Genomic DNA, 13,006 nt, shown 5'->3' with positions numbered 1-13,006 from the left:
GTGCTCTCTCGTGTATTTTTTTCTTCTTATGTAGTTGAACCTTTTTTATTGTTTCTGTATTCTAAATCATAACCTAAAATGACTTCCCATGCAAAGGAATGTTCTTGTGTTTTCTTTTACTCCTACTCTGGTTTCATGTCTTTTCTATATAAAGCTTTGATCCATGTATAGCTTATCCTGGTATGAATTCCACTTCATTTTTTTCCAGATAGCTCTCCATTGTCCCATTACTATTTTCTGAAGAATCTGTATTTTCCCCCCACTGATTTGAGGTGGCAGCTTTATCACAGACCAAAGTCATATATTTTTTACTTTTCTTCTGCTTCTTTGGCCTGCCTTCTGGTTATATACCATCCTCATACTGTTGTAACGGCTGCTTTATAATTTGTATAACTAACAATAGGGCTGGTAAGCCCCTCACTGTTCTCTTGTCAAGTTTTTCATGACTACTGTTGATTAATTTTTCTATACGAACTTGAGGATGTTTCACCTTGTTCCAAGATAGTAGTAAGAACATGTATTGTCTATTTTTATATTAAAGAAGAAAAGTCTTGAAAGCTTGGGCTGTGTATCCTCAGTGTCTTCCTCAGACAGACTGGTGATTTCCCAGCATATGTCTGATGTATGCATTTGTGTATCTATAATGCCATAAGCCCCAGGGGTAGGAAAAAGCTTATTCCATTTCAGTTATTACCAAGTAGGAATTTGGTAAATAAAAGAGGGAAACAAAAACTGATAACTTTTAGAAGTTATTTGGATAAATTATTTTTTATCATTTAAATTGCTGGTAAGTCACCTGTAAAGGAAATCAGTAGTAATGACTTTGTATACTTACCTTTTCACATTCCAATTTTCATTGCACTTCAAAGACCCCTTTAAATGGAGCTTCACTTTTTCTGAACATTCTACATTACTGGGAAAGTTGAAGCTATAGTTATGGGGCTTAAAAATGGAAGAATGTGATATTACCTCCAGGTAATATTCATTGTAAGGTCCTTTATGCCTGCTTTCAGTAGTAAATCCTGTTCTCAGAGTGAATACTACCTTCACTGGTGAAATCAGTCATTGGTCACTTTTAAGGGCCTAAACTTTTTGGCTAGCCTCAAACTTTTCTTAAGGTATAACACTTTAATGGTATAAATCATGGTGTTGTACATTTGAAGAATGCCCATAAATTGCTAGGACTTATCTGTTTTACCCAGATATAAGACAGGAGCCTCTCCTATTGTGCCAGAAGGCTAAAGGGGACTTTTAATTTTAAGGATATTGAAATGGTTTAAATTTTGGCAGTTGCTCTGTAAAAGCCAGCTAATCTTTTCTGGTATACTTCTCTTTAGTGTGTATAATTGACTAATATAAAGCACATCACAAATATTAAGGGTGTATTTTGCATATGTGATTTGTAAATAGAATTGTTAGAATCTGTCAGGATAATCCAGATAAAGAATTTGAGAGATCTCACTCCAAGAAGAAAGTAACTGAGATCTGAGACTGTAGCTTGCTCATGAGGTGGTAGCAGAGTAAATGGTAATGATCCTGACTCAGTGCATTACTCTTACTATACTAGCCTACCAAATTCTTTATAATTGCAATTTATATATAATTTTGGCTTATTTTTCTTGATATGGATACCTAATGAAATTACATTTTTTAACTTACCCCTTTGTAGCACAGAAGTGACCATTCTAATGTGTAAAGTTTATTTTAATACAAAATTGGGAGTATGTGTGTCAGTCAGCCAAGTTGAAACTTCAGTTACGTCCTCGTCATTTTTTAGTTCTAAGACTATATACCTTGTAAGATTCTCTCCACTAAAACATACGCCCCACAGGGCAATGATTTAGTATGTTTTTCTCTTATTCACTGGCGTAGCCCAATGTATAAAAACTATGCCTGACATGTTAGGTTCTCAAAATATTTGTTGAACGAGAGTCAGATTCCCTGTATGAAGATCCTAGCTCGTCCTCATTTCCTGGCTGTGTGACCTTGGGCAAGTTATACTATACTTCTGTGACTATTTCCTTATCTTTAAAGTAGAGATGATTAACTATCATTCTTACAGTATTCTAGTAAGACGTGAAGTTCTTGGCACAGTTGCCATTGCTATTACTGAAAATTAAGTTAACTGATGTGCTATTGGTAGGATTTTTCTTTAATTCTGTAACAAGTATGACAATAATTTTTAGCATTAGATATTGTGCTCTTAAAAGTGAGAGACAACTTATCAGAGTCCTCGAAGGATCTTATGGTCTGATTCCCTAGGCTTAAATCACCACCCGAACATGTACTAGCAGGCCATCTCAGATCTTTTTTGGGTAATCTGAAATATAAGGATTATATTAAGCCAAACATTTTTCTCATTAAAGAATCTGTTGGTTTGAGCTGTAGCTGTGGACATTTCTGAACAAGTTTGTCCTTTTCCATGTAGCAATTCCTAAAATATTTGAAAACAAGTATCACATCTCTTTGAGAGACAGCTCCAAACCAAACACCCTTCTTAACTCAAGACACTTTTTTTTGGACAAAGTTCCCATTTTTAACCATCAAGGAATAGAATAACATTACTGTCTTGTCTTAGATTCTGAACTTCTGACATAGCTAGAATAAGACTGGGGGAAGAAGGTAGAGAGTGCTTGTTGTACAGCACATTGTACAGTACAGGTCGTAACTATTGGCTGAGGCCCCCAAGTCTTTTTACCGTGTGATGTATACTCACATTATCCTGTTTCATACGTAGTCATTTAATCTTGCAGGTGAAGGAATAGGAATCTTCCTTTTTATTTTTTAAAATGTTACCTTATTTTTCTTGTTCTGGTCTGTTAAAAGTCCTTTTTTAATCTATCTTATTAATGTTCCCTCTTCATGTCATGTGTCAGTTTAACAGCCTATTTGCCAAGAAATTATAAACATTTGTACATATATAGCTTTGCCTTGTTGAGAAAAATGTGATAATTCTCTGTATTCTGTAGATTTAATATACCTTGCTCTTTGATCACTTGCAAAGTATTTCCTATTATAAACATATGCTAATGTATTTAACTATTATCACATTGATAGATGTTTCCAATTTGTTGCTGTTAATGGCACTGCTGTAGTATATCCCTTCAGTCATATTTTTGCATCCTATATACATTTGCTTCTCTTTAAACATTTTTATTTATTTTTGCATATTTATTCTTCCAAATGAGCTTTAAAATTATGTTTATAAATTCCAGTCTATTGGTATTGCACGGAATATATATTTTGAGGATTGACATCTTAACAATATTGAGTCTTCCCATCAAATACTGAAATTCAAAAGGAATTAAAGGAGAATTCACATTTTTTCTGTGGATTTACGTACGCATGCTTCAGTTTGGATCCCAGTTACAACTGGAGGAGATACGTGATGGGTTTCCCCTTTCCTTGAACTTTAGGAAATGGGGAACTTGATAGTCTGAAGTATATGATCATCTTTTTTCTTCTTGGAATTGTATCACACCTTATGTTTGCCCTTATAGTGATTCAGTTGAGAATCATTTAAAATTTTTACACAAGGACAGTCTGGATTGTATTTTGAGGTTTCCACTGCAGACACTGGACAGGCAATTAGTAGTATAAAAGTTTTAACTAACATGGTCAGAAGAGAGGTATTAGTTACATTTTATGTTTATCTTATTTTTACTAAGTCATCTTCAGCACTGAAATTTTAATCTTTAAAATTTTTCCATAGGAATCAAGATTCTAGTTACAATATATATTTGAAGGGTAGAAAAGCATGACTTCAAACTTAGTATCTACTACAGGATTATTGACAAAATTTTTTATCTTTTTAAAATTAGAAAATGGTTTCCTAGGCCAAAATCCTTTTTCACATGTTCTTTCCATCATTAAAATCTTTATTCTTTGGGTTTTTAAAGTGACTTTTTTTGTTTTCAGAGAAAGTTTCATTGTGCAAACCTGACTTCATGGCCTCGCTGGCTGTATTCCTTATATGATGCTGTAAGTAACTTACCTTACCATGGTAAGCTATGTCATAATTTAGGGTCATTAAAACAAAATAGTCTTTTATACTTGTTGCTATTTTATTTTCAAAACTAATGCCATTTTTAAAATTTAAAGTAAAATAAGGAGTCAAATACTGTTGAACTTTGCCTTTTATACAGTTTTGAGTTTTTCCAGTTTCTGATGGTTTATAACTTAAGCCTAAGACTCTTTAGAGTTTTATTAAGCATTTGAAATTTTATTGGGTCAGATGGTAATTACATCTAGAGAATTAAAGCATCCTTATATAATAATGTTTTGGTTTTTCTCTAAACAGTTTATTTACTTATATCTCCTGATTACATTAGTCTACTAAATAATGCATCCACAAGGGTCTCTGCTCCTCAATGCTTAATACTAGGCATTGCCTCATTTTGTAAAACTTGCTAAAAAACAGGTTGCTGGAATAGTTTACACAATCTGGATTTTGGACCCAAAGACTGGGTTGAAAGCCTGATTTTTATCACTTTACTCTGTGGGGCAAATTACTTTTCTAAGGGCCTATAAAAGGGATAATAGTAGCTACTGCATTTGGTGCATAGTAGGCATTCAACAAACATTAGTCATTTCCCTTACTGAATCACTTTGCCCACGGATCTGGAATCCTGGGAAAACTGAACAAGTAAATTTTGAGCACTTACAACATGCATGACACTAAAGGAAACAGCTTTGCTCTTCAGCAGCTTTTGAATCATTACAAAGACACATTATACAAGAGCATTTTTTGCATATGCTTGTGAAAACATAGTGGACACTTTGATGTAGTAAATAGGTCCCAAGTAAGGTACATAGATATCAAGTGTTAGTGTGATCTATGGGTGCCATAATTCCCATAGGTTGAGTGAGAAATGGCTTCACGGTGGGAGAGAGGCCAGTTCCAAGAAAGAGCATAGAACAGGACAGTTTGGAACATAAATCCCTGGGTCAGTGTCTGGGAAGTCAACTTAGTGATGGGCAAAGGAGCTGGGGGTTTGATCATTACTACATAAGAAAACAGACATTGGGACTCCAATAGGACTGAGATTTTACCACATAGTTATGACTTAAATTGCTACCAATGTATTATATTAATTTTATTAAAAACAGTTGAAAAGCTGACACTAAGTTTTAATAAGTCTCTGAACTTTATTATGGCCACTTTTATTTTAAACAAGGAAACCTTAATGGATAGAATCAAGAAACAGCTACGAGAATGGGATGAAAATTTAAAAGATGATTCTCTTCCTTCAAATCCAATAGGTATGAAAAGCCAATTTCTTTCCAGGGGCCTAGGATGTCTTGCTAAAAAGGAAATAGCTTTCTAACTAAAATAAAATGTTTTAGTTTAGTTTAACAGATTAATATTTCAATTCTGAAAAGCATGATTTCCATTGCTTTGAACAGCTGGAAAAAATGTGTTTTTAAATTAATTATAACAAAATTCTTATATTCTGTGAGCACTCCAATTTTAGGAAAGTTTCCCTTAAAAAGCTCAAATTGATAATAAATGAGTCGCAATCAAAAACAGTTTGAGTGTAAAGACGTTCCTTTCCCTGTTCTTTTTAAATTTTTTTTGTGTAGGCAAATTGCTATGTGTCTAGGGAAATTACTGTGCTTCTAGGAGTTGGCTTTCCCTGTTCTTTTAAGATGCCTTTAAGAGAAGTGATCCGCTGGGTGTGATGGCTCATTCCTGTAATACTAGCACTTTGGGAGGTGAGAGGATTGCCTGAGCACATGGGTTTGAGACCAGCCTGGCCAACCTGGCGAGATGCTGTCTCTACAATAAATTAAAAAAAAAAAATTAGTTGGGTGTGGTGGTGCGTGCCTGTGGTTCCAGCTACTTAGAAGACTGAGGTGGAAGGATCACCTGAGTCCATCACGTCCAGTGGTTGTAAGCATGCCACCACACTCTAGCCTGGGCAATAGAGTGAGACTCCAACTCAAGAAAAGAGAGAGAGGTGACCCTAATACCAGGACTTATTTATATATATCATATATCCTATCTGCTTATGAGGTAGTTTATTTTCCTAGTATTATAGTAAACAAGTGACTTCTAATATGGATTCAAGCTTGTATTTAACATAAAGAAGGCAGCTTTCACATAAACAAGTATGGAAAAAGAAGTTACATTTAGAGGTTAAGTATATATACTTGATAGCCAGTGTATTTTAGTATTGTTTATAATTGTGTAAAATGTGTGCTTACAGGATCTTGTAGAGAAGGCTGTCTTTTTTTTTTTGAGTTGGAGTCTCACTCTGTCTCCCAGACTGGAGTGCAGTGGCCACTCCTGGCCACCGCAGCCTCCACCTGCTGGGCTCCGGCGATCCTTCCTCCTCAGCCTTCCAAGTAGCCGGAATTACAGGCATGCGCTACCACGCCTGGCTGATTTTTTGATTTATCGTAGAGATGAGGTCTCGCTGCCCAGGCGGATCTCGAACCCACAGACTCAGGCAATCCACTCACCTCAGCCTCCCAAAGGCGCGGGATTACAGGCTGAGCCACCGAGCCCGGCTTAAGGCTGTATTTCTTTTCTTTTTTTTTTTTTGAGTTGGGGTTTTACTCTGTCTCCCAGGCTAGAGTGCAGTGGCACACTCAGCCACCGCAGACTTGACCTGTTGGGCTCAGGCGATCCTTTCAAGTAGCTGGAACCACAGACGCGAGCTACCATGCCCAGCTTATTTTCTGATTTATTGTAGAGACAAGGTCTCACCAAGTTGCCCAGGCTAGTCTCAAACCCGAGCTCAGGCAATCCTCTCACCTCGACCTCCCAAAGTGCTGGGATTACAGGCTTGAGCCATCACTCCCAACCTAAGAAGGCTATTATTTCAAAAAGACATTTTCTGTATTATGATATCTGAAGCTTATCTGACTCATAAACTTAAAACTTGAAAAACCCACCATGTCTTCTAGATTTTTCTTACAGAGTAGCTGCTTGTCTTCCTATTGATGATGTATTAAGAATTCAGCTCCTTAAAATTGGTAGTGCTATCCAACGACTTCGCTGTGAATTAGACATTATGAATAAAGTGAGTAAAATGTGTTTGTGATGCCCATGTTTAGTCAGGCTGTAAAATCAGAATGCACTATTGGGACCAACAGAGCTGTCTGTGGAGTCCAATAATGTAGTTATACAATTAAACTGAAAAAACAATTGTTTACCTGCCATGCTTTACACTTAAAATATTTTAAAGTATAATTTAAGCATTTCAATTGGGGTTGTGCAGACAGAAACTAGAACTGTTTTTGTGTTTCTCAAATATGAATATTATCAAACTTTGTGAAAATACTTGATTTCTACACACAACATCTGTGGTTATATATCACTATTTTGTAACCTTTGGAGGTTATTTAATTTTATAAATGAGCCTGTGGCAGATCTCAGATTCAGTGGTTTTCTTAATCTTTAAAACTAAGTTTTTGAGTGTTTTGAAGAAAAATATGATATTCAGAGGAAGCAATACCTTAAACATTTCTTGACCTATATGTCAATGAATGCCAGTTTTCCCCACTGATTACTTTCTCTTAAATTTGTTAGTGTACTTCCCTTTGCTGTAAACAATGTCAAGAAACAGAAATAACAACCAAAAATGAGATATTCAGGTAAGATCTTTGTTATATTCTTAGTATATTTTTAAATACATTTTCAGCTACCTTAGAATTAAAATTGTATTTCTAGTTTTTCATATATTTCTCTCCAATACTTAAAATTACATATACTCAGCAAATGAAATACGGGAAATTAACTCAGTTTTGGTAAAGCCATCTTCAGATTGGGTATTTAGAGCAATAATGGATATGTCAGGGATTACTTATAGCTAACAAGCATGGAAAAGTAAAACAACTGAGCAGTTCTTTTTTTTGAGTCGAAGTCTCACTCTGTTGCCCAGGTTGGAGTAGAGTGGCATGTTCATGGCCTCCGCAGCCTCAACCTGCTGGGCTCAGGCAATCCTTCTGCCTCAGCCTTCGAAGTAGCTGGAACTACAGGCATGTGCTACCACACCCAGCTTATTTTTTGCTTTATTGTAGAGACGAGGTCTTACCAAGTTGTCCAGGCAGGTCTTGAACCCCTGAGCTCAGGCAATCCTCTTGTCTCAGCCTCCCAAAGTGCTGGGATTACAGGCTTGAGCCACCGTGCCTGGCCCTGAGCAATTCTTTATCCCCAAATTCTTCTTGAAAATCTATATATTAGGATCTTACAATCTATATAATAGACTGTCTTCTTAGTGATAAGGCCCTAACACAGGTCCTCAGGTATTATATTTGTCATCAGTTTTGTACATAAGGTCGAAATAGAACATGCTCTCAAAATTATTTTACAAACAATTCATTAGAATTATAAATCAAGAATGTAAGGAAACTACTGTCAGCAAATCAACTGCCCAAGGATGACTACAACAGGACTTTTTCATTGCACTTAGTCTCGGAGACTTCTTTGGATGAACTTGAGCTCTGTATGTTTTCCACTGTGTATCTTGAAGGTTTTCAAAGCAAGTACTATTTCTGTTTGGATCATTACAGAAAACATTTAGACTGAACAAAACTGGGTTGTTTACCAACCCTGTTTTCATACTAAGATCCTGGTATTACTTAAAGATTAAAAACTATGGCTCATACTTCATTTCTACTTTATGAAAAATAGGACCATTTAGAATTAAGACTTTTTTCTTCTCATTGTGACTTATCTTCCATGTTTATTCTTTTAGTTTATCCTTATGTGGGCCAATGGCAGCTTATGTGAATCCTCACGGATACGTGCACGAGACGCTTACCGTGTATAAGGCTTGCAACTTGAATCTGATAGGCCGGCCTTCTACAGATCACAGCTGGTTTCCTGGGTAATATGACAGCAGTGGTTACTTTTTTTTTTTTAATTTAAAAAAAAAAAAACAACTTAATTGGGCAGAAAAACCCAGAATCCTAAGCAAAGTTACTAGAATTATAAATGTATTTAAATGTCCTTTATTCCATGAATGGCTAGAAACATCTGTTGTGCTTTTTGTATCTTGTATGTAACATTGAATGTAAAGTTAGGGAGAAAAAAGGTTGACAACTGCAGTTGTCCTCAAATTACTATACAGTTAACCCAAAATTTCATTTTTCTGTCACCTTATTCTGAATATTCAGTCTTATGGCCCAATAAAACTTGGTATCTGGACTGTGTTCCATAGTAATGTAAAACCAAAGAATGCTTCTCAAGCAGTGGTACAGTAAGAAAATGTAGAAACCACTGAATCCTGCTTTTCTTCTTGTTAGTTTTTTCCCAGTGAGTCTCAAAGTATGATCCTGGGACTAGCAGCATCACCTGGAAACTTGTTAGATTTCCTCAGTTTTATTATCTTTAGGAGCCCTACTGTTTTTTGTTCCAAATTCTAGGTCAGAGAGACAGGCTGAGTAGTGATTATACTTGCTATTTTGGACTTAATACCATGTCACTTGGATTGTCCTATCTTATTTGGCATCCTTTGTAAGGACTAAAACTAGAATTTGTTAATAGAAAATGTGGGATAGCCTAGGGTAAAATATGGAAATGATTACAATTACACAGTTTGGTTTATTTGTCTTAAGATTAGAGGTGCCATGGTTTGTATTTCTGGCTGAATCATGTGATAAAATAATTCTTATTTTAGAATGGTAGTTTTAAAATCTTTTATGAGATATGCCCTTATCCCCTTAACTCACCCAATTTAACTCAGGCAAAAGTTCATATTTCTGTAGGTAGTTGTTGTTTTCGAACTTAACAATAATACAGAAAAAAGGAAAAACCAGTGCAAGTTAGAATGTCATCTTGGCCACCAGCAATTTGTATAAAGAACACATATTAATAAGATTACTCTTTTTCTCTGTAGTGAAGAAAAAATTTAAACATAGCTTAAGAACATAAAAGTCATATATTTGAGTATATATACAACTATGTATTAAAAATTACAACCCTGAATTGTACCCCACATCTTTAAAAGAAAAAAAAGAAAAAAATTACATATAAAAGACCAATGTATTCCCATATGATCTGTCCAAATAATACAATGTTTTTATGAGGTCTGTTTTAGGGAACAATATGAATCAAATCTCAACTTATTCTTTCCTCTTAATTCTCGAAATAGTCTGGCTCTAAGATCTGTCTTTACAATAGATTTATATGATAAGTTTGGGGTACAGAAATGTGTTTCCTAGCTGATATTTTTCCCCTTAATTTTGTAGGTATGCCTGGACTGTTGCCCAGTGTAAGATCTGTGCAAGCCATGTTGGATGGAAATTTACTGCCACCAAAAAAGACATGTCACCTCAAAAATTTTGGGGTTTAACTCGATCTGCTCTGTTGCCCACGATCCCAGACACTGAAGATGAAATAAGTCCAGACAAAGTAATACTATGCTTGTAAACAGATACAATAGGGATAAAGTTCTAAGATCAGATCTGCTTTGGAAATATTGCCTCACATGCATACATAAGTAAACAACATTACATGGAGGGTTGCAGTTTCTTAGTCAAACTGTATTTGGAGATTTAATTTAAAGTATACTTTAGGAGGGGAAGAAAAGCAGTCTAGAACGTAAGTTTGGTTTTAGGAATATCTACTTTGGTAGCCTGGTACCATTATTCTGTGGAATCTGATATGTCTGGCAGTTATGTCATTGATAGGACACAAAGACAGCTTTGAAAGTGATGAGATTATTTTCTGCATAAAACATTTTAAATTTCTATAATGTAAAACGAATCATTTGATCCTGATGTATGGGACAGCATATTTGCACCAGTGCTCCAAATGACAAAAGCTAGGGTGCCAAGCACAAGTACATGTTCCTTTTTGAAAGAGGCAAGGCAATGTGTATCATTTCAAAAGGGCTTTGTTCCTTTAAATTTTCTTTAGCTTCTCTGAGATACTGATTTGTAAAATTTGAAATTATTAAAGAGTTAAAATATGCAGTTTGAGCCTAAAAATAAAGTTTTCATTTCCTTTGTCTGTTAGTGAAAAATAGTATTTTGCATATCTTTTCAGTATTTGTTTGGAATATAAGCCCGGTCATTCTGTTCCATATAAAAGTTATTTTTCAAAGCTTAAGTTTAACTTGAACCTAAACTACTGTGGGGAAAAGGTACTGAAACATGCTCCCTTTATACAGACTAGAAAAGATACTGTACAGTATTTTGTGGGATTATTCCATTCAATGTATACTGAAGAAAATCTGTAAGTAAACCTAAAGAGCAAAACTAAACATGTTCTTAGTTTAAATAACGTAAAATATCTACTCATAATCAAATAATTTAGGTGTTAAGAAATCATTTTTAAGCTAAAGTTCTAAATAGACTGCTTTGCCACCTACCTCTTTATGTATTCAAGGGTTTAGTACATTCTTTCACATTTATGCAATTAACTTTGGTTTAATTGATATTCTTACTTTACATAATTCAGTGAGAAGAGTTAAACTAATTGGGTAAAATGTTTAATCAAGCTAGAGTATGAGGCAAAAACAGACTGTTAAATTTCTTATGCTTTTACCTAACATGCAATGGTTTTGGTTGCCTTGACCGAAGTCATCAATTTAATATTCTGTTGCATGTTTACATAAATAGAGTAAATGAAAAGTGACTCAAGAATGCTGTTGTTCAGCATATGTCCCTGTCTTATTTTTTTCCAAGTCCCACTTTATTACTACTTTTAATAACTTCGGCTTTATATGACTCCACTGGTTGTTCATATAGTCTTATGCTGCACTAAAACTTTCTCTAAGTGGATCCCAGGAAGTTCTTTTCAGTAGCATGGTATATCTCTGGAGACTGAAATCTAAACCAGTTGCAATGAGAGAACATTGCTTTTAATCTTGCCCCCACCACCCAAGGGTATAAACTCAGAATGTTCTATATTTACTAATATTTGCAAATCAAAGTTTCTGATATGTAAAAACATGCATACATTACTATTGAAAAGGGTTTTACATATGACTAAACCAGACCTCTGACACAGGTAAATCTGCATTCCTCCTATATCGAATTAGTAGAGATTCTATGTTGTTGTGTCCAAATATAATGGTTTTAATTACTGACCTGAGTGCAGTCGTTTCTGAAGTTCCCTTTCTTGCAACACAGTCCCTGTTCTCAGTTGGGCTTTTAATAGAAATATTTGCAAAATTATTTTCTCAAGGTCCAAAATTACTATTTGCCCATAAAGTACAGAGGTGCTATAACTGGCTACACAGAAAGGAAAATAAATTTAAAATGTCAGCATATAGCAACTGAAATAAGCAACAGTTTGTGTTATACATCTATTTACCTAATGAAAAAGCACAGAATATACAATAATGTAAGTCATATCCTTTTAATCAATAAAAGAAATTAACATTTAAAGAGACAGCAGCATTACCATTATATACCACCAGATACCACATAAACACATTTATCTTCCAATACCAAAAGCAATGTTTTATTAAAATAATAGGCTCAAGAAAAACCCTCCGGTTAATCCTATAACTTAACTTCTTCAGACTTTGCATGCATAGTTAAAGATATCATTATGACAGAGAAAAATATCAATTACATACTAAAACATAGCTTGCTAGAACAAATTCTGTAAGTATGATTGCCAACCACCAGGGACAAATTTAGAATTCATATTTTACATAGGAGTTTTATACAAATTTTGTCAACTATTTTCTTATTTTCAGGCACAAGTTTATTTTGGAATTCAGATAACTGACACCATAGACAGTGACTGTATGAAGTAACTCAGTTATTTCAAACATTAATAAACATTTTTTCTTTGAGACAGTTACCACTTTTTAAAGTTAATCTTAGTACCACTCTATGTAAAATAAAATTTATTTTAAAAGTCTAAACAGACTAAGATAGGAGAAGTCTACTATACATTTTTTTTTTTTAAATTGTAGTCTCACTTTGTCTCCCAGACTAGAGTGCAGTGGCCGCTCCCTCCCGGCCACTGCAGCCTCGACCTGCTAGGCTCCGGCGATCCCTCCGCCTCAGCCTTCCAAGTAGCTGGAACTACAGGCGC

General features: G+C 34.9%; 1 protein-coding gene across 2 annotated transcripts in view; it reads left to right on the top strand.

Moving 5' to 3' along the window:
• Positions 1-10,969, top strand: part of CRBN (cereblon) — a 28,262-nt gene extending 17,293 nt beyond the window's left edge. For both annotated transcript variants that reach the window (XM_008074515.2, XM_021706988.1), the window contains exons 6-11: positions 3,919-3,981; positions 5,178-5,262; positions 6,913-7,028; positions 7,538-7,602; positions 8,706-8,837; positions 10,201-10,969. In XM_008074515.2, the coding sequence (XP_008072706.1) occupies positions 3,919-3,981; positions 5,178-5,262; positions 6,913-7,028; positions 7,538-7,602; positions 8,706-8,837; positions 10,201-10,381 (642 nt within the window). In that variant the 3' untranslated portion in view covers positions 10,382-10,969. The remainder of the gene's footprint in view (positions 1-3,918; positions 3,982-5,177; positions 5,263-6,912; positions 7,029-7,537; positions 7,603-8,705; positions 8,838-10,200) is intronic.
• The last annotated feature ends 2,037 nt before the right edge of the window (positions 10,970-13,006 follow it).

Source organism: Carlito syrichta, unplaced genomic scaffold (assembly GCF_000164805.1).
Source record: "Carlito syrichta isolate Samal-C Ts95f unplaced genomic scaffold, Tarsius_syrichta-2.0.1 Scaffold117309, whole genome shotgun sequence".
Lineage (NCBI taxonomy): Eukaryota > Metazoa > Chordata > Mammalia > Primates > Tarsiidae > Carlito > Carlito syrichta.
This window is presented reverse-complemented; position numbering and strand designations above follow the sequence as displayed.